This window comes from Squalius cephalus, assembly GCF_949319135.1.
Source record: "Squalius cephalus genome assembly, chromosome: 22".
Lineage (NCBI taxonomy): Eukaryota > Metazoa > Chordata > Actinopteri > Cypriniformes > Leuciscidae > Squalius > Squalius cephalus.
This window is the reverse complement of record NC_137143.1, coordinates 26,675,086-26,697,974: the sequence shown is the minus strand read 5'-3', so window position 1 is coordinate 26,697,974 and position 22,889 is coordinate 26,675,086. Positions and strand designations below refer to the sequence as shown.

The 22,889-nt window shown below is 36.7% G+C and overlaps 2 protein-coding genes across 6 annotated transcripts; both read left to right on the top strand.

Annotated features, from left to right (window-relative positions):
• Positions 1-228: 228 nt before the first annotated feature.
• On the top strand, positions 229-15,822 carry phka2 (phosphorylase kinase, alpha 2 (liver)). 2 transcript variants are annotated; one of them, XM_079857969.1, is made up of 31 exons: positions 229-924; positions 1,699-1,857; positions 2,409-2,456; positions 2,616-2,784; positions 3,681-3,763; positions 3,848-3,928; positions 4,011-4,109; positions 4,361-4,507; positions 5,099-5,152; positions 5,242-5,364; positions 5,449-5,544; positions 5,839-5,946; positions 6,819-6,897; positions 7,642-7,776; positions 7,916-8,025; positions 8,134-8,278; positions 8,372-8,450; positions 8,547-8,680; positions 9,368-9,538; positions 9,619-9,719; positions 9,824-9,957; positions 10,070-10,226; positions 11,221-11,300; positions 11,393-11,471; positions 11,546-11,675; positions 11,751-11,852; positions 11,947-12,065; positions 12,614-12,667; positions 13,121-13,348; positions 13,633-13,833; positions 14,541-15,822. In XM_079857969.1, the coding sequence occupies exons 1-31, from the start codon at positions 847-849 to the stop codon at positions 14,712-14,714; spliced, it is 3,657 nt and encodes a 1,218-aa protein (XP_079714095.1). In that variant the 5' UTR covers positions 229-846; the 3' UTR covers positions 14,715-15,822. The 2 variants fall into 2 exon arrangements, with proteins under 2 accessions (XP_079714095.1, XP_079714096.1); XM_079857970.1 differs by lacking the exon at positions 12,614-12,667 and adding an exon at positions 12,310-12,333 and having other exon boundaries at positions 233-924; positions 14,541-15,816.
• A 195-nt stretch (positions 15,823-16,017) lies between these two features.
• On the top strand, positions 16,018-22,426 carry LOC307150612 (uncharacterized protein). 4 transcript variants are annotated; one of them, XM_079857966.1, is made up of 6 exons: positions 16,018-16,092; positions 16,674-16,734; positions 16,855-18,001; positions 18,379-18,457; positions 19,819-19,932; positions 21,016-22,386. In XM_079857966.1, the coding sequence occupies exons 3-6, from the start codon at positions 16,900-16,902 to the stop codon at positions 21,698-21,700; spliced, it is 1,980 nt and encodes a 659-aa protein (XP_079714092.1). In that variant the 5' UTR covers positions 16,018-16,092; positions 16,674-16,734; positions 16,855-16,899; the 3' UTR covers positions 21,701-22,386. The 4 variants fall into 4 exon arrangements, with proteins under 4 accessions (XP_079714092.1, XP_079714094.1, XP_079714091.1 ...); XM_079857965.1 differs by having other exon boundaries at positions 16,040-16,184; XM_079857968.1 differs by lacking the exon at positions 16,674-16,734 and having other exon boundaries at positions 21,016-22,426.
• The last annotated feature ends 463 nt before the right edge of the window (positions 22,427-22,889 follow it).

Sequence of the window (22,889 nt, the reverse complement as noted above, 5' to 3'; positions counted from 1 at the left end):
CTGCTTCCTTGTCATTTCTTGCTTCTAACAAAAGACAGAACAATGCATAAAAGCTGCTGTGTGGCTGACAGGGTGTACAGAAATGTCATAGACTGTACAGTAAAAGAGAAATGTAAAGGGTTGGATTGTTCCCCCCATCGGTGGGCGCGGTTTTCAGATTATGACGCGGGTCATCATGAACCAATCAGAAGACGAGCTTCTACATGAAAACAAATCGCGTTTGGTCCAGAGCGCATACCGTAGGCAGAGCCCAATGTCAATGTCAAAAGGAGAACCTAAACGGAATTTTCCATTTTAAACCCTAAAACATGACATTTTAATTAACGTCTTGGTAGTGCTTAGCTAGAGGAATAGGTGTGGATGATTAGAAAACTCCTACGAATTGCAATGTTTGTTTAAAATATCTCTTCCGTCCGTCCCTGGATGCTGGCGAAGGATTATTAAACTTCACGGTTTTCCTGTCACTCAAACCGCCGTACGTCATCATGTGGGCGGGCTCCCGTTTGCAGTCAACATTCATGCGGGATGTGCAATACTTAACGAACATGCAGAGCTTTAATACAGATCCTTAAAATGGCAAAAGGGCGTTTAATGACTATGAAAAGACTGTTTGTGTGGTGAGCCTGTGTATTTTAATCGTTTTTATTATGGAGTAAATGGATAGACAACACTGCGTACACGTCTTGGCTAATCATGAATCACTAATACAGTAAAGATCTGGTTGCATGCTCTCCTCCTCCTGTAATCGACTGGGAAGCAGAAGGTTATTCAGGAAGATATCTTCTGAAATTCCATGTCAGGATCATAAATAGATCATAATTGTCAACAACAACAACAGATGACAGAATGAGGAGCCGCAGTAATTCAGGAGTGAGGTTGGATGGATTTGCCAGACTTGTTCATGAAACAATATTATGTCACCAGGTTTGTTCAAAACAAGATTTGAGAATTCTATTCTATTCTATTCTAGTCTGTATTTTATACTGTTATACTGTATGTCGTGCTATTCTATTCTATATTCTTTTCTGTTTTTTTTATACATTCTATTCTGTTTTGTTCTATATTATGTTCTATATTCTGTTTTGCTATATTATGCACTTATGTATTTTATTTTACTTTACTGTTCTAATCTATAGGCCTATTATACATTATTGAATATATTCTGATCTATTCTTCTATATTCTATTCTGGTCTGCAGTACTGCATTCTGAACTATATTGTCCATTATGTAAAACTGAATTATTAAAAGATTGGTAAAACAATTTTTGAGAATCAAAATCTAGTTCAAATAAAAACACGGTCATTTCTAGTTTCTTGTGGTTGAGATTCTTCTGTACCATTGGGGCCATTCTGACAGGAGGAATCTAAAAATAAATAAGGCTTGAACAAAGGTCACCTTTAAATAACTCGTGAGTGAGGGAATTTTTTTGTTTTATCTGTAGCATGTTAGAATTCTTTTAAAAGCTGAGCTGATGCTTTATGCACAACACAAGAAACTGCATAAGTAACAATAAGTGATCACTATAACTATGTTTGATTATTTATTAGCCTATATGATTTAACATTTTCACAGCAGGCATCTACTGTTTAAACTGCCATGTATAAAATATATAAATGCTCTGAGAATTAGCATAACAAATTAGACTTATATTTAAATTATATGGTGTGAACTAATAAAGATGGGTTTGACCTCTCCAGAATCCAGTGACAGGTCTACTGCCAGCTAGCGAGCAGCAGAAGGATGCCTGGGTCCGAGATAATGTTTACAGCATCTTAGCAGTGTGGGGGCTTGGCATGGCTTACCGCAAAAATGCAGACCGCGATGAGGACAAAGCCAAAGCCTACGAGCTTGAGCAGGTGACTAGAACTTCAAAACATGACCACCTGTTGCAGCATTGTTAGTAGTAGATTGCCGTTGACTACTGTAAAACAGGTGGTTGGATGATTGCTTCCACTAGACTGTACATACCAAAGACTGTAACACCTTCTTATTATCTTATTATGATTGATTCATGTTCAAAAGTTTGGGGTCAGTAAGATTATTTATATATGCATGTATATATTTAAGAAATATTTGCATACATATACTGTATATATATTTATATAGTTTATATTATATATAAATATAATTTTTTTTATATATAAATAACACATTTTTCTTAAATATATACATGCATGTGTGTGTATTTATATATACAAATTTAATTATACACAGTACACACACATATATTATTAAATACAAACTTTTATTTTGGATGCGATTAATCGCGATTAATCTTTTGACAGCCCTAATATATATATATATGTCTTACAATTTTTTGTAAATATAAATGTATTCAAAATATTGTGCTGCTCATTCCTTCCAGATAAAGTCACTACTTGCATTATTAATAAAACATGTTTTTCAGAGTGTGGTTAAGCTAATGCAGGGGTTGCTGCAGTGTATGATGAGACAGGTATGACATTTAACTCTGTGGTCTTACTCATTTGTTATTCTAAACCCATTCATTTGAGTTAGTTTTTATTCTTTATTTTATACATTAGTTCATTGATTTTCTGCACTCATATGAACACACACGTCTCTGGCCTGGCTAAGCACGTGCATATTACGGCAGGTGGAAAAGGTAGAGAAGTTCAAACACACACAGAGCACAAAGGACTGCCTGCATGCCAAATATCACACACCCACCTGTGCCACAGTGGTTGGAGATGATCAGTGGGGGCACCTTCAGGTCGATGCCACCTCACTGTACCTGCTCATCCTGGCTCAGATGACCGCCTCAGGTGAGAACGACAATTGATCCTTAAAAAGAAATTTCGCTCAAAAATTAAAATTCATTCATTCATTCAAACATTTACTCACTCTCATGTCACTGCAAACCTCTATGACTTTCTATCATCTGTGGAACACAAAAGACGATTTTGAATGTTTTTGGTCCATACAATGGAATTCAATAGTCACCAAAACTGCTTGGTTTCAACTTTCCAGTATTGCTCAAAATATCTTCCTTCTAGACAAAGAGGTTTGAAACGACATGAGTGAGAAAATTATGACAGCATTTTCATTTTTAGATGAACTATGCCTTTAAAGACCTATTGAAATTTCTTGACCAGCACAGTTTTCTTTTCTGTGTTCCTAATGAAACATGAAATCCAGGGTGGGATGTATCAAAGGATTTGCTACTTGCTTTTGCATGTCATATACATCTTTACTCGCATTTTCATTCTAGAGAACATTTGATTGGACAAAAATATGTATAGTAATCGTGTTCTTGAGAAAATCACTATAATTAAAAAAATTGTATATATTAAAAATACTCTTTTTTTTACGAGTACTTGTAGCTAGGCTCTCAAAAATCTGTTTGTGCAAAAACTACGGAATCTACGCAGAATTTAAACAGCTATTATTCGCAAATTCTCCACATCTTTCACACCTTTGTTTACTAATTACTTTGGTACATTGGTACATTTCAGCTGGAAATCATAGTTGGCACAGAATTTTGCAGATTTCCCCTAAAAACTAAGGCAGAAAATGTGAAAATAGTCCACAGATTCTGTATAGATTTGCCTCAAAGCTGATTTACCATGGGGTCTTAAATTTAGCCTTTGACAGTTGTGTTGTGCTGTAGAGTTTCTAATTTTCAGCAACCATTTTCATTGTCGTTGAAATCATATCGCAGGTCTGCGTATCATATCTAACTTGGACGAGGTGGCGTTTATCCAGAACCTGGTGTTCTACATCGAGGCAGCATACAAAGTGGCTGTAAGTTCTCACTGGTTTAACAAGAGGTTATACTGTATACCAGAGCTGAACTGGGATCACAGCCCTGTTCATTTTCCCCTGCAGGATTATGGGATGTGGGAGAGAGGAGACAAGACCAATCAGGGAATTCCTGAACTAAACGGCAGCTCTGTCGGAATGGCTAAGGTAGGAGAGCCATCTGTTCTCGTTTAGTCTCTATGTTCATTCAGAAGTTGATTTTGAATTAGTTTGCTGTTCATGTTTTCAGGCAGCTTTGGAGGCCATTGATGAGCTTGACTTGTTTGGAGCTCACGGAGGCCCAAAATCAGTCATTCATGTTCTCCCAGATGAAGTAGAACACTGTCAGGTAAATTAATCAGAGTTTGTACCTGTTTCTTAATTAGTTTTTATTTTACAGACCAGAGCTGCGTCTCCCAAGTGTGTCATATGTCAAAGTAGATCATAGAAGCCATCGGCCCTAATGGTCTCTATGATCTACTTAGGCTTACGATGGTTTTGGGAGATGCAGCCCAGGTTTATTATTAAGAATGATTCACATTTAAAATGATGTTTTTCCAATCAATAAGTCAAACATCTTGTTTCTCATTGTGTTTCTAGTCTATCTTGTGCTCCATGCTGCCTCGAGCTTCCACCTCTAAAGAGATAGATGCTGGTCTGCTCTCTGTGATCTCTTTTCCTGCATTTGCAGTGGAGGATGCAGATCTGGCCAACATCACCAAGGGTGAAATCATCTCCAAGCTGCAGGTACTATGGTGTTAGGGAAAAGTCTATGCGGGACAATCCATCTTAAGTGTCTAATAAAATCTAATAATGGATCATTTGTATCGAAGAAAATGTTGTTATGTTTTTTCTGAGGGGTACCTTAGTAAGTATAGTGTACATGCAGAACATTTTACCTGTTAATTTGAAATGTATCTTAATTTTTTTCTTTTTTCTTTTGGGGAGCGAGAATGTGTGAGAGAGTGCAATTCTTTAAAATGGATTATTTCTGGTAGGGGGAAATTAAAAATGATCAAGCAACCTTTTTTTTTTTTTTGATCACTTGAGATGGAATTACCCACAATTCTATTTCAATGTGATTGTTTTCGTTTGCAAAACGTTTGTTTTCCCCAGAGAAACATTGCTTTTGCGAGCAAGTGCAAAGTTTCTCAGGGGATCGCAATACTTTTGCGAAAGAATGCAGACGTTTCGTGAGAGAATGCAAAAGTTTTGCGAGGGAACACAAAAGCTTTGAAATATGATATCATATTTTTTTCCATCACCATTCCCCCTGTAGTTTTCAACTGTGGTTTCTATTTATTAATTACAAGCTTAAGCATATTTTAATCATTTTAGGGACGTTACGGTTGTTGCCGATTTATCCGAGATGGTTACAGGACCCCGAAAGAGGTAAGCAGATTTTACACAAAATAAGTATTTTGTGGCTAGTTCTCTATTAATGTGACTGCATGCATTCTATATTTTTATGGTTGTGATAGGACCCCACTCGACTTCACTATGATCCAGCTGAGCTGAAGCTCTTTGAGAACATTGAATGTGAGTGGCCAGTGTTTTGGACTTACCTTATTCTTGATGGCATCTTTAATGAGGACCATGAACAGGTATGAACAGGCTATCCTGTAAACCATCTTTAGTGAGAATTATGGCCACTTACTGCGTAGTAATGATTGTGTCATTCCTCATAGGTGCAGGAATACAGAGAGGCTCTTGATGAAGTTTTGATCAGGGGCAAACACGGGATTCGTCTGGTGCCTGAACTCTACGCTGTACCTGCTGACAAAGTGAGTTTCAACTATTTAGAACTAGTTTAATTACTCATATCAGGACCATGCACATTTCATAAATGTCTGATTTTCATCTGCAACAAATGATCATTTATCATACTGAGCTGTCATACATATGTATTATGTCAAAATACTCATTTTTTACTGTGTAAAGATGCACTTGTGCCTAAAATCTGAAAAGTAATTCAAATGGAATGAGTGTTTGCAGTCTGGTCAGTAAATGTGACATAAAACAATTCTGGGTAAAATGTTTTAATCTGTTGCTCATCTGTGTGTTTGTTTCCTGTTCAGATTGAGGAGGAGTATAGGAATCCTCACTCTGTGGAGCGTGTGGCCTCTGGACAGCTCCCGCATATGTGGGGCCAGTCACTGTATATCCTGGGCAGTCTGCTGGTTGAGGTACTGAAGCCTGGACTGACAGGATCCGCTTTCATATTAAACATGTTATATGTAATCTGAAAATGTATGAGATCTCATGTCAACTGTTGAAGTACTACCTTTCACACATGCAAAATATCAGTCATGACAACTCTCTGAGTAGTTTTGGCATGGAAATGAATATGGCAATGTTAATATATGAAGACTTCAGATGCAAAAGCCTCTAAGTGCCATCTGAAATTTTCTTCTAGAATGATCATTTTTATCAAGCTTGTATGTTTATGTTCAGTTATTTCACTTTAATGGCAATGAAAATGACCTATTAATTGTCATTAAAGTGAAATTACTGAACTTAAACATACAAGCTTGAAAAAAATGCAAATTTTAGAAGAAAATTTCAGATGGCACTTAGAGGCTTTTGCATCTGAAGTCTTCATATTTGGTCTCGGTGGACTAGACCTGCTATGCATGCTGCTGCTGCAGAGCAAGAACAGACTTGCTACTACCATTAGATACACAGACACGCTGATGTGAGCATGTACTGTGAGATATGATGTTCCTGCATCAATAGACATGATCTAGACAGGTGGAGCTGGGGGAGGTGGAGGGTGTCAGAGGAACTCTGATAGTGTGCTGCAGGACCAGCTTACATCAAACACTAAACCAGACTATTTAAATGTTGAGCAAGCAATCTTATTTGGCGGCAGAACCAGCAAAGGTCAATCAGCTTGCCATGTGGTAATGATGTGATTACTTGCAGATTACATGTAATGGATCTATCAGTCTGTGCCATCTGAACTAGATATTAATGTCAGTGTTTCTTGTGCAATCCTTAATGTTTTATCTATTCTGCTCCTTTTGCTATTATTTGACAAATTATTTCTTTTTATCAGGGGTTTCTGGCCCCTGGAGAGATTGATCCTCTTAATAGACGATTTTCTAAAGAATTCAAGCCAGATGTTGTTGTGCAAGGTTTGTGAATATTATTTCTTATTTTATGATGAATATTGACAGTTATGCAGTACTTATCAAGACACTGAGCAATTTGTACAGTTTCTTAAATTGTGTAGAAGTTTTATACCTGTTATTACCTTTTAAACGGCTGTAATTTAGGGGAATAATATATGCCATATATATTTTTTTAGAAAATGTAATTATGTACGTACACAATAGTTTTACAACAAAATTAGATATAAACAGGACAACACTTACAACAAGATATAAAGTGCTACAGGATACAAAGGAAATAAAGAGATAAAGGGCAAAAGTTGCTCAGTAAGGGAGTGACAGCTCAAATGAGAATTAACTTTTAAAATTATTATATTATCATACCAATTTCTGTGATATCTAACAAAGGAAACAATGATCACTGTGTTTGAGTGAGACAAAACAACAAATATCACACCACATCAGAGAATTCATCGAACATTTAGTTTTTCATGTAAAAAATGTATAACATAATAAACTATATAATATGTAATGATTGTGATATAATATTATAACTTTATGATATGATTTCCATCTATAAAATGTGTGAGTTTAATATTTTATTAATATTTTATATTAGGGGATATGAAAATCTGCCACATTGTAGGAATGACCCAGCTGGTTGCTTTGGGCTGAAGCAGATTCGGTTCATTACTAGAATCTTGACGCTATAATTTACTGAACAGAGAAAATTGACCTTTTGCTAGCAGCTCTATTTGTTCTGTTTAGTGAGTGTAGTTGCTGAGTCAGTGCAGATCCAGCAGCTTCTGAGGGATCATGGGATTGAGGTTCAGACTGTCTCTGAGGTTATGCCCATCCGGGTCATGCCAGCTCGCATCCTGAGCCACATTTATGTGAAACTGGGTAAGTGTTCAGATCTACCATGACTAACAGGACAAAGCTAGATAAACGGCTGCATCTGTAGAATTGCTTTAAGAAGAAGGTATTTAAGGTTCTAGGATACAAAATAAAATTAAAACCATTTCCTTTCTCTGTTGCATAGGTAACTATAAAAAACTGAATCTGAGCGGGCGACCATACAGGCACATCGGTGTCCTGGGAACTTCAAAGTTTTATGTGATCAGAAATGGTACTTACACATTCACTCCACAGGTAAATACGAATTATCTCACATGGCAGGAAATCTATTATTAGTTGAAGACCTACTGCACAGTCATAAAGTCTAATAAAAGCAATACAACTTTGTTTTTTTTCTCATAGTTCATTGACCAGCATCACTTCTACTTGGCCTTGGATAACCAGATGATTGTAGAGATGTTGCGGACAGAGCTTGCTTACCTCTCTTCCTGCTGGCGGATGACTGGAAGACCGACCCTCACGTTCCCCATCACACAGAGCATGCTGGGTAGAACTACTTCTTGTTGGTATCCTCAAAACATATTGTCACAATCTGCAAAAAATAATATTAACCGTTTCTTTGTTTCTATTATTGGGTCAGTTGAAGATGGTGACAGTGTTGACCCCTGCATTCTGTCCACCTTGCGGAAGCTTCAAGATGGCTACTTTGCGGGAGCAAGGTCAGATAGTTTGTGACAATAATAATAAAAAGAGATTTGTATAGTATGATGTTTACGGAAAAGATGCGGTTCATTTCAAATCCCTGTGCTCTTTAGGGTACAGATGGCAAACCTCTCCTCGTTCCTCACCACCTCCTTCCACACCCAACTCACCTTCTTGGACGCGGACTCTGAAGAGGAGCTGCTAGAGGAGGATGAGGAGGAAGAGGAAGAGAGTTTTGGGCCCTCAGGTATCCCTACCGACTCACACACAGCTGCTTTGTAAAGAATCTGTCCCCCATAAATATATACATACCTTTACCATTGTATTAGAAATACTAGCGAAGCAAGCTGAATTCCTAACTGTGGAAATGCGTCATTTCAGTCTGTGAAAAGGTTCCATTGTTAAATAAAACTATTAAAGCTGAAATAAAATAAAATATAAATGAACTAAACTTAAAAAATAAAAAATCTGAATTGTTGCTTTGAACTGAAATAAGTTGAAGTTCTAAAAGGAATAAAACTACAGCTTAAAAGCTAAATAGAAAAATAAAAACAAAAACTAATCAAAATGACAAAAGCACATAACAAAATATTTTTTGTAGCAATTTAGATTAAAATGAATATTGATTCAAAATATTAATAAATAGTATATAAATAATACTAAAATAATACTGCATATCAGTTATCCACCGATTTTAGAGCATTTCAAAACATTCATTTTTACATTTTACCTATAAGCTCACATAGATAATCACAAAAAATATTTTTAACAATAATTTAATAATTTAACACTGATAAATGTAACCTATAGCAAATCTCAAAGTGAATATTCCTTTTTCATACTGTACATTAGAATGTTGTGATGCCTAAATTAACATTTTATTTTATTTATTTTCTAGTATTTAATTTATTTATTTATCTTTTATTTCTTGCAGGAGGTTCAGTAGACATGTTTGACCAGTATCTCACAGATCTGTTGCACAGCACTGCCACAAAATGCCATCTACCTCCCATCCAGAGGGGGCAGCACCATGTTTTCAGTGCTGAACACACCACCAGGGACATCCTTTCTTTCATGGCCCAGGTTCAGGGCCACAACATGCCCAGTAAGCCCTCAAGATCTTGTTGATTACATGCTTTCGTTTAGTGGAAGACTAGCCATCTCCTTATATGATGTGTTTTTCAGAGCCTTCCATGTATTTGCCTGTTGCCCCTATCATGAGCAAACACAGGAAGTCTCTGAACCTGCTAGATGTTGCTCAGCACAATGTTTCTCATCACACCAAGGCAAGTCCACTCTCTAGCAAGCATAAAGTGAGGATAATTAAATAAATGCACTTGTATGACACATAGGTTTGATGTGTATATGGTTTTATCTGCAAACACTCTAGGCTGATAGCGTTGACCTGCACTTGCCACGTGATTCTCATGGGAACACAGACTTTGCCTATCTGGTCAATCAGCTAAAGCATTGTCCAACTCTTCAGGACCAGGCAGATATCCTCTATGTCCTCTATGCTATGAAGTAAGACCATACATACAAATCAACTGTACATATCCATTCTAATATTTTGTCATTTAACACAGCCATTTTAATTGAAATCAGTTATTAAATCATTCTCTTTGTGTATGTTTAGGGGTCCGGATTGGGTGGTAAATCTGTCAGGACAAGGTGATGCGTCGGTTCGCTCTCTTCTCGAGGAGCTTTATGTTCGGGCCGGAGCGTGTAAGGAATGGGGCCTCATCCGCTACATCTCAGGCATCCTGAAGAAGAGGGTGGAAGTCCTTGCTGAAGTGAGACCCAATGTTAATCAATGCATTTTTGTCAACTACAGGCACTTTTATGTTTCACGTTTTGTAAAAAAAAAAAAAAAAAAAAAAAAAAAAAATATATATATATATATATATATATATATATAGAGAGAGAGAGAGAGAGAGAGAGAGAGAGAGAGAGAGAGAAAGAGAGAGAGAGAGAGAGAGAGAGGGATTTATAATATAGAATAATATATACATTACCGTTCAAAAGTTTGGGGTCAATAAGATTTTTTAATGTTTTTAAAGGAAGTATCTTCTGCTCACCAAGGCTGCATTTATTTGATAAAAAACAATAAAAAAAACAGTAATATTGTGAAATATTATGACAATTTAAAATGACTGTTTTCTATTTTAATATATTTTAAACTGTAATTTATTCCTGTGATCAAAGCTGAATTTTCAGCATCATTACTCCAGTCTTCAGTGTCACATGATCCTTCAGAAATCATTCTAATATGATGATTTGATGCTCAAGAAACATTCATTATTATTATCAATGTTGAAAACAGTTGTGTACAATTTTTTTTCAAAATTCTTTGATGAATAGTAAGTTCAAAAGAACAGCATTTATTTAAAATAGAATATTTTCTAACATTATAAATGTCTTTACTTTAACTTTAGATAAGTTTAACTCATCCTTGATGAATAAAAGTATTATTTTTGTTCTTGCTCTAAAAACATTTTCCAAAATTTTGAACAGTAGTGAATGTCACATTAAAACTATCTTGGAAACTTTTTCCCTCATTTATTCATCATGTGTTTTTACTACTTTTTCAGACTCAAATTTGAATCCTAAACTATGAAAATACATAAAATATAAATTATTAGATTTATAAAACATAAATAAAAACAAAATAATCTTAACAAAGTTTAAAAATGATTTAAATCAGTTTGACCTTCAGTGGCATTATTTCCACCATGACCAGCAATTTCACCTCTAATAGTTTTTTGTTGTTTGTTTATATGCACACAGGCCTGTACAGATCTGATCTCCCATCATAAACAGCTAACAGTGGGTCTTCCTCCCGAGCCCAGAGAGAAGGTCATCACAGTGTGAGTGACTAGTTGCCTATAGTCATTATAAATGTTGATTTTTAAATCGTTTTAATATTATCTTATTACTTAACCAATTCTCTTATTTGTAGTCCTCTTCCTCCCGAGGAACTGATTAGCCTGATCTATGAGGCCAGTGGACAAGACATCAGCATTGCAGTACTCACACAGGTAGCACTAATCTTAAGCCCTGAATTAGTGTTGCTTTTTTTTTTTCAATTCACTTATTAAACTTCTGAATTCAGGAGATCATGGCGTATCTGGCCATGTATGTGCGCTCTCAGCCATCTCTATTCGGAGATATGTTGCGTCTGCGCATCGGGCTCATCATGCAAGTGATGGCTACAGAACTTGCACGCAGTCTACACTGCTCAGGTACAACCAATCAGACAATGCAAATCTTTTCATTCGCTTACTTTAAATTCACTGCAATGAATCTGTCCTCTACAGGTGAGGAGGCGTCAGAGAGCCTGATGAGCCTCAGTCCATTTGACATGAAGAACCTCTTACACCACATCCTGAGCGGGAAAGAGTTTGGTGTAGAGAGGAGCAGTGAGTATTATTCAACCTTAGTTTTCATGCTATTTACTCCAGCAAATATTTCTGCTGGTCTGTTCCTTAATGATTTCCCTGTATCGTGTGAAAGTGCGTCCTATTCAGTCTTCAGCTACAAGTCCTGCCATCTCCATCCATGAACTCGGACACACGGGGGCCACCAAGACAGAGCGAACGGGCATCAGAAAACTCAAGACTGAAATCAAACAGGTTGAGTGAAATAATTTCTCAAGTGTTTTAATGTTTCATAAATTATGATATATTTACCCTGCCATTTAAGATGTTATAAATAGATTTCTTTACTAGTGAACATTAGACAGTTCCCTCTGATAACAGATCACTATAAATTGTAATGTTGACTCATTTTCTGTAAAGCTGCTTTGAAACGATGTGTATTTTGAAAAGCGCTATACTTGACTTACATTCAATAACATTTATATTATTTTGTTTTCAGCTCGATGACTCCAGACCCATAAGCGTGGGTTGAGTTTGTAAAATTGTTTTTTTCAGGCATGCTGTGCAAATACTTTAGATTAGTTTTTTTGTGTGCAGAGACCATTCTGTCTAGATGTCACAGCACATTTGTCGAACCATGAAAGTTCTGAGTAATGTTCAGTTTGCCCATATCATACACATCTTGAAGCATCTTTTTGACTGTAAGGCTCTCTGTATGATGCCTCAAATGTTCATTCGTCTGAAATACTTTCCATTCTTATGTTCATTATAAATGTTTGTATGTTCTGCTTTTATCCTCATAGATCTTTACCAGCAGTCATTCCATCAGCAGTAATTTCACATCCCCACGTTCCACGGTAACTCAAAAAAAACCTAAAAAACAAAAAAACCTCTCTGTTAACTCCCGCTCTCCATTGTTAAATACTTTTCTTTCTTGCTTAAAAAAATAAAATAATAAATGGCCGTTTAAAAGATTAAAGATTAATTTATCTTGTAGGGGTTAATTCAACTCATTGGTTCTTGATACGTTTTTTAGATTAGTTATCTGAGTTGAAATGGGACAAACTTGCAGCCATAACAGACATTTAACATTTGTAATATGTGTCACAATTCAGTCTCGTCTTGTTGTGGTCATTTCACTCACCTAGCATGGGCTGACATTATGACATCCTTAGCTATAGCTATTTGTCCTAGTTCTTGCTTACTAAACCATAAGAGCTGTCACTTTTAAACCGACGCCCCTCATTGTTAGCACTGCCTTTGTACATATCTTTGATATACTGATGATGGAAATGTATGCGTGTCTGTAGCGATGCAGCAGCCCTTCCACTCCCAGTGGGATCCTGTCTCCGACCGGTACAGCCGACTCACACCTGCAGTGGGAGGAGCGCCAGGGCCAGTGGCTGAGGAGACGCAGATTAGACGGGGCCATAAACAGGGTGCCCATGGGCTTCTACCAGAAAGTTTGGAAGATTCTCCAGAAATGTCACGGCCTCTCTATTGCCGGATACGTCTTGCCTTCCTCCACCACCAGTGAGGTGCATACGCCTGCACACACATACACACTGAGCCTCTTAACTACCGTTCAATAATGTTACCGTTTTTACGTTATCAAATAAATGCAGATTTGGTTGAGCGTAAGAGACTTGTTTCATAAACACTTAAAAAATCAAATCAACCCCAAACCTTTGAACAGTATTCATATATTTATTTTATATTTTAGATTGCTATAGTATATTATATTGAAACACGAATCTGGAATTTTTCTTGAAATACCCATAACCATGTGTGCATTGTCTGTTGTCTGTGTGTATTATTGTAGATGACAGAGGGAGAGATTAAGTTTGCAGTGCACGTGGAGTCTGTACTGAATCATGTCCCACAGCCTGAGTACAGACAGCTGCTGGTGGAGGCCATTATGGTGCTGATGCTTGTGGCCGACATGGAGATTCCCAGTATTGGAGGAATTATTCACATCGACCGCATTGTCCACATGGCCAATGATCTCTTTCAGCAGGATCAGGTATCATCATACTTTTTTTATATGCTGTTATGTGTAATCATAAGATGCTCATTATATGCTACATGGTTTGTTATTCTCTATAGCAGTGCGCACTGTTGCTGAACTCCCTCAAACGCCAGGATTGTAGTCTTGAGTTTTCTTCTGGGAGCGTACACGTCACAATATTCCTCATTTAAATAATTCCCGCCCAAAGCTTATGCAAATGTTTCATTTGCGTTTGTAGTGTGTTGAAACTTGCGGTTATGTTTAGGGGCGCGACATTTCCGAAAACACACTCAAAGCAGTTGACCAATCACGGTCCAGCCAAACAGATCAGAGTAAATCATGCTTTTCGGAAGGATGGGCTTCATAGAGACAGGAACTAAACAGAGCATTACTGACAGACTGGGAAGAGAGGGGCTGCAACAATGTAAACTATGTGGAAAAAATATGTTTTTTTTTTTTTTTTTAACATTCAAGCATGAAAACCTATTCTGGAAGTCCCCAAAAACAAAATCAAGACTTTGAAAAATGGGTCCCTCTTAATGTCATCAAAACTGTGAAATAACACAAATAGAATTATGGAAATTATTTACTGATGAAAAAAGTTAAACAAATCAAAATTCTTATGTTTTAGATGTATCACACTTACATCAAAGTGGCCTTCTTTTGTCTAGATTCCAGCTTTGCACAATCAGGTCACTGTTGCATATGTGTTTTTATTGCAGAGATCCAACGGAGCCAATGAGTATTTCTTGGAGAAAGATCCTGCCACAGGAATCTGCAACTTCTTTTATGACAGTGCTCCTAGCGGCAGCTATGGTACGATGACTTATCTTTCCAAGGCGGTGGTCACTTATGTTCAAGACTTCCTGCCAAGCAGCAGCTGTCTAATGCAGTAAAGACTGCTGTTCCCAGGAAATCTGTGACCTTCTGGACTGATCTTTGAATGGTTTCGTTTAATCTTACTGTGAGAAAAATCAGTTGACCTCAGTTCGGTAGCAAAGGACAAGCATCAACAGGGAAGCCACTAAAATATCACAGGATGTGTTTTGAAACTAACAGACTGTAGGAAATGGACCACCGTGCTGTTCTGTGTTTGAAGAACAATTATTTTCTTTAAAAACTGTAAAATGCAAATAACCCTAAAATAATGAATATATAATTCATTTAAATCTGGACATTTTAAGTATCTTTTTTGGTTGGTTGGTTAACTGATTTTAAAGTATTTATCATTTTATGTTCATAGAAATGTGTTTTATTTTAATTTAATTGGAGCTTAAATTGAATGTCTATAGGCCAGTTCTGGTGATCTGTACTCTGTCTCTAGTTAAAGAAAACATTGTGTTGTATTACTGTAAGCTTTGAGACTTGTGTTTTCCTCCTAACAATATCTTATAACTTATTACATTATAAAAGTACTATGTAATCTGTTATTTAACTGGTTCTTCTTCTTCAAAGAATCATACAGTAAACATACAGGTATTACAAAATGCAATACATCTGAGATTCATGTGAAAAATGAAATTATAGTCTGTTCTTTTCATGAAAATGCATCGTTCTTCTAACTCATGGTAAAGCCTAGCAAGTGCAATTCAAGCATTTTTTTTTTTTTTTTTGCACAGGTAAACTGGCAAATTAGGCATTTGAAGATTTAGTGAACTGAAAACAGGTTAATACATAGGTTTATATCACAAATCATATTTATTTTATAGGGGGACAGTTAATGGAGAAAATCAAGAGAAATATGATGGATAAAATAATTTCATTAGCGAAAAATGTTTTAGGTTTTATTGTACCTTTTGATCTGTGACATTTGAAAAGCAAAAGGGGCATTTTAAGTTTTCTTCATGGACAATGACAGTATAGATGTCAGGTAGGCCTATGTGTGAATTTTGGCCGATTTACTAATGTTTATGTAGAATTACTACTTTTGAAGGAAGGTACTGTATTTTAGCCGCCATTAAGCACTTGTATGACAAATGAAATTGAATTATCTAATTAACCATGACCTCCTGGTTGTATGTTGTGGATTTTTCTAGTTATAATCTATGCTATGTATCGTCGGGCACTTTTTAGAAGTAATTAGGAATATTCTAAGTTAAGAGTATACATTTACAGTTATTAAGCATCATAATTTAAAAAAGAATCAGACTGCAGCGCCCTCTTGAGGACGATCTCAACTGAACTGCAGTTTCCGGTTGATGATGATGATGATGATGATGACAGTTCGCGCGAGACTCAAGAGTGATCGCGCGCGAACAGCACAACAGTTCTGAGGTAAACAAAAAAAAAAGCTGCGTTTTCGCTTCGGATCAGTCCATTCAGCTTGACATGTTAGAACTAACGGACTATCGACATTTCGAGAGAGAGTAAGAAATGTGTTAGAGTGTTAGTTTTTTTTTATTCTAGTCTTTATTCAACTTGTAAGTTACCAAAACTTCACGAGACAATCAAGTAAACCAAAACGCGAACAGAGTAACGTTACAAATAACAATCTTTTATTTGTGAAGTGAGGCGATTTACTGTTATATTAGATATTGTTACTGTATGTACATACAGTACACAGTGTAACATTAGTAAGATTTTCCCAACAAAGTATTGGGGCATTAGTCAATCAAATGTGCTACTTTTATATTTGGATTTGTAGTCAGCCAAAACTTTGGTCAGTGTGGTAGAAATCACCCTAATCATCAGTCATAAACTATTAAGTTACCTGTAAAAGGTTTTATACTTAGTAGCTTGTATATTTTGTCAGTATTATGATAATGTGCTACTTTTATGTTGTTTGGATTTGCAGTCAGCCAAAACTTTGGTGACTAGTTAGTCATAAAGTCACTGATGACCATTAATGTTTTCAGGGCATGCTACAACAACCTCACTAACTTTCCTCAAAGACAAGAGTCAGGATGCTACAGTGAGGTAGAAATCACCATAATCAGTCAGAAACCATTACCTGGAAGAGGTTTTTAGACATGTAATGTTTTATGTCAGTATATGTTGTTGTTTGTTAAATTGTTATTTGATTTTACTTTATAACAGGTGAATATCTTAGTTCTCAGTGAGGTCACTACCAAATCTGTCGCTATGAAACTGCGGTGCAAAGCAGCCCTGAGAGGTCGACAGCAACAGCGAGAACATGAGAAGGTTTCAGAGAGCATCTCTGTGGTGTTGAGGGACTCTGACTCTAGCCAATCAGACAGTGTTGAAGAAATAAAGAAATCTGTCGCTATGAAACTGCGGCGCAAAACAGCCCCAAGAGGTCGACAGCAACAGCGAGAACATGAGAAGGTCTACGAGAGCATCTCTGTGGTGTTGAGGGACTCTGACTCTAGCCAATCAGACAGTGTTAAAGAAATAAAGAAATCTGTCGCTATGAAACTGCGGCACAAAACAGCCCCAAGAGGTCGACAGCAACAGCGAGAACATGAGGTCTCCGAGAGCATCTCTGTGGTGTTGAGGGACTCTGACTCTAACCAATCAAACATAGTTGAAGAAATAAAGAAATCTGTCGGTATGAAACTGCGGCACAAAACAGCCCTGAGAGGTCGACAGCAACAGCGAGAACATGAGGTCTCCGAGAGCATTTCTGTGGTGTTAAATGACTCTGACTCTAGCCAATCAGACAGTGTTGAAGAAATAAAGAAATCTGTCGGTATGAAACTGCGGCACAAAACAGCCCCAAGAGGTCGACAGCAACAGCGAGAACATGAGAAGGTCTACGAGAGCATCTCTGTGGTGTTAAATGACACAGACTCTAGCCAATCAAACAGTGTTGAAGAAATAAAAGACTATGTGTCGGTTATTCATGATATGAAGCGTCCGATAAAGAAGAGTAGAGCTGGTCCATCATGCCTATTGAGTGAAGAAGATGAGATGCCGCTTTCCATTGTGAAACCACATTATGGAGCCGTTCAGAAGATCACCCTGGCTCCAGGTGCAATGGCTGAGGACACTCTAAGAAAGCTAAGGTTGATGGCTAACACCTCTGACTCTGAGCTGAGGCCGAGAAGCTCTGCTGAATCTCGAGAAGAGTCTGCATTGGATGAATCCAGTACTGATCTCATGGTGGAATCGGGTCCCAGCTCGCCCTGTCATCCTGTTGATACCATAAGATGCAAAGAATGCGAGAGTCTTTTCGCCAAGATGAGAAGACAGCCGACCCCAAAAGAGAAAATCAGAGATAGGAGTAAGCATTTCGGATGTGTTGAGATTAAAGGGATAGTTCACCCAAAAATGATTTTTTTTCATCATTTGCTCACCCTCAAGTTGTTCCAAACCTATATGAGTTTCTTCTGTTGAACACAAAAGAAGATATTTTGAAGAATGTTGGTAATCACCCATTGACTTCCATAGCACGGGGAAAAAAACACTATGGAAGTCCATGGCTAAAGTCAACTGTCTGGCTACCAACATTCAGAAGAAAGAAACTCATACAGGTTTGGAACAACTTGAGGGTGAGTAAATGATGACAGAATTTTCATTTTTGGGTTAACAATCACTTTAATGTGTAATATAAAGTGCCTGTTATCATGTTGCCAAAAATGTTTTTTCTTTGTGTATTAGATCCAGCGTCTTTATCTTGTGATGAGTGGATTCTGCTTAAGAAGTGGCACCCTCAGAGACCTCGTCATCGGGAGAAGGGGTATGTTATGTTTTAAATGAACATCACACTGATATAAAAAATACTTTTTTTCCCCCAGAACAACGACTATGAGATTTCAACATCTAAAAGACTCAACAAGCAGACAGCGAAAGGCTATTTACATTACAAAGAGTGGTCAAGAAATGTCTCAAGTCATTCAATATCTTAAAAGAAAAGATTGTTAAAGTTTCCCTTTGCAAAAAAACAAACAAACAGAAGGCAAAGTCTAAAGACCAGAGGCCTGTTGCATGAAGCTATTTGAACAAACTCTGAGTTTCGGAGTAGTTTAAGAGCTGAAAAATCTATATAAATCCAACCTGGTTTAGATCAGGTTCAACAGGCTCACAACACTTGATATAAACATTCTCTACCAACTCAGTTTTAATTCAGGGTTTGCAATTAACTTTGAAGGCAAACAGCCAATCACACCAAACATGAAGTGTCAGTTTGATTTTCTTCTTGCGAGAGAGCCGTCACAATTCACTTCTCTGCAGAAGAATAAGAGATCATGAAAAAATATCATGAAATTAAATTAATTTATATGGCAGGAATAAACACTGCCGCTGCAGCAAAAGTTTGGGAAGGCAGCTGAAGGAAGATATCAGACTATATCAGTGCAAGTGTATCAAACAAATAGGCCTTATAGTTTCACAAAAGAATACATGTAAGCTTAATCTGTTTAAAAGCTTATATTTTAAAGCTTGCATTTATACATATTTATATTAATTGTAAATTACTGTAATAAGTATATGCATATATGAATGATACATAATTACAATTCATATAATATAAATAAAATAATTAATTGGCAGAAAAATATCTAAATTAAATTATTTTACTCTAAACTGCTTTAATTTGGAGCAGACACAGGGGGAGTGGCTTTATTGCATAGATACATGCCACTTTACTCGCAGCTGATTGGTCCAGTTTTGGTCTGCGATCTCTAACCCAGAATAAAACGGAGCAGGTTAACCGTGTAGCGTAATTTACCATGCCGATGAAGCCTGCTAATAACCAATCCACCTTCTTGAGCCCGAAAAAACGGAGTTTGCTCAAACTAATCGCAAACTTACCTGGGTAGCAACTGAAACCGGCTTCACGCAACAGGCCGCATGTGCTCCCAGCAGGCCACAGTCCAGTAGACACACCCAGGCCTTAAAGCTTCTCCTGTTCTGCAGACCGTGCACATCTCAAGAAAGCAAAGACTAACACAATTAACTTTCAAATAAGGCAAAAAATGGCTCCTACATATTGCATAGACTGCCAGGTTTTACTAAAAGGCCACCTTGCAAGTGGTGAATTATCCCTTAATAATCCCGTTATCTAGGTTTAATGTGAATTGTGTGAATGTTGATCTTCAGATTATTGTGGAAAAGCCTGAGTCACATCAGGAAGCTGTCAGCACAAGCCTCAGATTCTGCAGTCTTCAACAGAACTCAAGTGAACTGCTCCAGACCTCATGTGTTTCAGCGGAGGTGAGTCAATATGAGTCATTTATTATCAGAATCTCTGAAACTCAAACTGCCCCTGATCTTGAGCTGAGATCTCATTGTGTTCCACCTCAGCGATGTTGGGCTTGCAAACTATTTCCCATTCATTATGGGTTTTTCTAACCCAGCCCACTTATTGTAATATAATATTTATAATATGTGACCCTGGATCACAAAACCAGTCACAAATAGCACAGGTATATTGTATGGGTCAAAATTATCGATTTTTTTTTTTTTTTTATGGCAAAAATTAATTAGGATATTAAGTAAAGATCATGTTCCATGAAGATATTTTGTAAATTTCCTACCGTAAATATATAAAACATTTATTTTTGTGAGTGAATGCAGCGAACATAAATGGACAACTTTAAAGGCGATTTTCTCAATGTTTCATTTTTTTTGCACCCTCAGATTCCAGATTATTAAATAATTGTATCTCGGCCAAATATTGTCCTATCATAACAAACCATACATCAATGGAAAGCTTATTTATTCAGCTTTCATTTGATATATAAATCTCAATTTCAATTTGTGGTCCAATATGATTTTTGATCATTTTTAGTAGTATTATTTAGAATTTTCCAATTAAATAAAATTTATTTTTTGAATAAATTAATACAGTATATACTACCGTTCAAAAGTTTGGGGTGGGTAAATTTTTTTTAATGTCTTTGGAAGAAGTCTTTTATGCTCACCAAGACTGCATTTATTTGTTACATTTATACAGGAAAAACAGTAATATTGTGAAATATTATATTAAACTAGAAAAAAAAAAATGTAAAATGTGATTTATTCCTGTAATGGCAAAGCTCAAAGTCATTACTCCAGTCTTCAGTGTCTCATGATCCATCTGAAATCATTCTAATTAGCCAAATGTGATAATCAAGTGAACCTGTATGCACATTATAAGTGCACATAATGCAAACTCGATTCATCTCCCAACTTTTTATGTATGTATGTATAGTAAGCACAATGTAACTTACAATAGCAACATTCAAAGAAAGACGTAAATCCCCCAGTACAATTATTTAAGTGGTAAGTAAAGTCATTTTGTGTGCATATGTTCAGGAGTCTGCGTCGCTGCAAGTATCCGACCTGCATTCAGACTGACCTGTCCATCACCAAAGCAAAGCCACGTCATCGTAAGAGGCCTCGAGCTGTGGTCTGGCCACCCGTTGGAGGGTGGAAATCTTCGGTGAAGAGAAAGACTTCCATAAATGACACATTATCTCAGCAGCTTTATCCACTCGACCCCAGTGTCAGCGTGACACAGGACGACAAACTGATTGTAGATGACCAGATCTCAAGATTAAATGCAGATCACAAGCAGAACTCAGATGCCTCCTGCAAACAGAGGAGGACTTTTGTCCAGGGCAAATCGAACAAGCAAGAAGCGTCTGATGGCATAGACGGAACACGGCGGGTGCTGAAGTTTGATGACACGCCTGAAACTGTTGCTGTGGAAACCGCAGAACAAAGGAAAAGCCCTCGGCAGCAGCAGGAACGTGGAGAGATTCGTGAAGCCCAGAATGGTTTCCAGCATGAGCAGCAGAAAGAGTTGTTTGAGGATTCGGAAGGGTTCAGGACACCCACAGATCTCTTCAGCGTGAAGCCCAAGATTAAACAGGGGAACCAGAAGAAAGTCTCTGCCTCTGGTGATACAAAACCTGCCGTACGGAAGCCAAACTTCAAGTCCATGTTAGCCACAATGGTGAAAAATCAGAACCAGATTATTAAAGAGTCCTGCAAATGAGTGTCTATGGGAGATTAGTTCTGGTAGTTGTTTTGTAAATTTGAAGACTTGCATTGCTGCTATCAAGTTCAATTTCTTCTGTTACCTGTTTAAATTATTAGATGCTAATATTTATTTTATTGTTCCTTTATTTGTGTTCTAGCATTGGCATATGCACGAGTAAATAAATCTCGCGTTAACACATCTGTGCGTCTGATGTTAATTCCACAGTGCAGTCGCTGTAATAACCACAGAGCGGAGCTGTTTCCAAGCAAACTTGCATTTTAGTTTCTTGAACCAATTTAATTGTAATTGTTTAATTTCATGTTTTGACATCTAACATGTTTGTGCAAAAATGCAGGATTTCCTATTTCTCTTTTTTTTTTTGTGAATCAACCAAAACGCAGTAGTTTTAAATGGATATATATCTATACATATATATATACCGGTTCCATTTATATATATATATATACATATCCATATATCCATCCTTCAGACCCAGCAATTTAGTTTTGTTTTCTGTATTGGATTCATTTGAATTGTTAATATATGTATAATGGTAAATTATATACATATGTAATTGAATGTAAACATAGATAGAAGGTATAGGCTTTGTCAAAGGTTAAATTATACTAATGTGTGTTTTCACTAGCAGTTATACCTCCTTAAATGGAAATTCCAGAATAATATTTTTGTAATAGCTGTTGAATAAAACAAAACAGCACAAAAAAGTAATTTATAACTGGTAATGTCCAGTTTTGTGCATTTTTGGTGTTTTGTCTTTCATATATTTTTTTTAATTATTGTAATTAACTATATAGTGTGACAACATGATCCAGTAGCACACTATGTGGAGGAAGGTAAACATACGTTCATTTTTATTCTGGGTTAAATGTTTAATAGCTTTTTATTATCAAGACTATCAGGTGTTTGTCTATACAGAAACTGATTATCAAAACTAAAGCCACCCTGAGAAATATTCACTGAAATTTAAACTACCCCAGTCTCCCCAATATATATATATATATATATATATAAAATCTTAATATAATCTTTTTTTGTAGTGCCATGACGAAAAATGAGCCGAAATGCTTCTGAATAGCACTTTTATCACAAAAATATAATCTCTGCCCACAAGGCAAATCTTCTGCTGTTTTATGAACCAACAAAGTACTTCTTAACACTGACTTTACACTTAGTGGTTTTAAAT

What these genes read in the sequence shown, in the direction of transcription:
- phka2 (XM_079857969.1), top strand. Translation starts at nt 847, where the DNA reads ATGAGGAGCCGCAGTAATTCAGGAGTGAGGTTGGATGGATTTGCCAGA. An exon ending in TATGTCCTCTATGCTATGAA is followed by an intron (nt 9,958 to 10,069) that starts GTAAGACCATAC and finishes GTGTATGTTTAG; the next exon opens with GGGTCCGGATTGGGTGGTAA. An exon ending in CTTCCTCCACCACCAGTGAG is followed by an intron (nt 13,349 to 13,632) that starts GTGCATACGCCT and finishes GTATTATTGTAG; the next exon opens with ATGACAGAGGGAGAGATTAA.
- LOC307150612 (XM_079857965.1), top strand. Translation starts at nt 16,147, where the DNA reads ATGTTAGAACTAACGGACTATCGACATTTCGAGAGAGA. An exon ending in TATCGACATTTCGAGAGAGA is followed by an intron (nt 16,185 to 16,673) that starts GTAAGAAATGTG and finishes TAATGTTTTCAG; the next exon opens with GGCATGCTACAACAACCTCA. An exon ending in AGTCAGGATGCTACAGTGAG is followed by an intron (nt 16,735 to 16,854) that starts GTAGAAATCACC and finishes ACTTTATAACAG; the next exon opens with GTGAATATCTTAGTTCTCAG.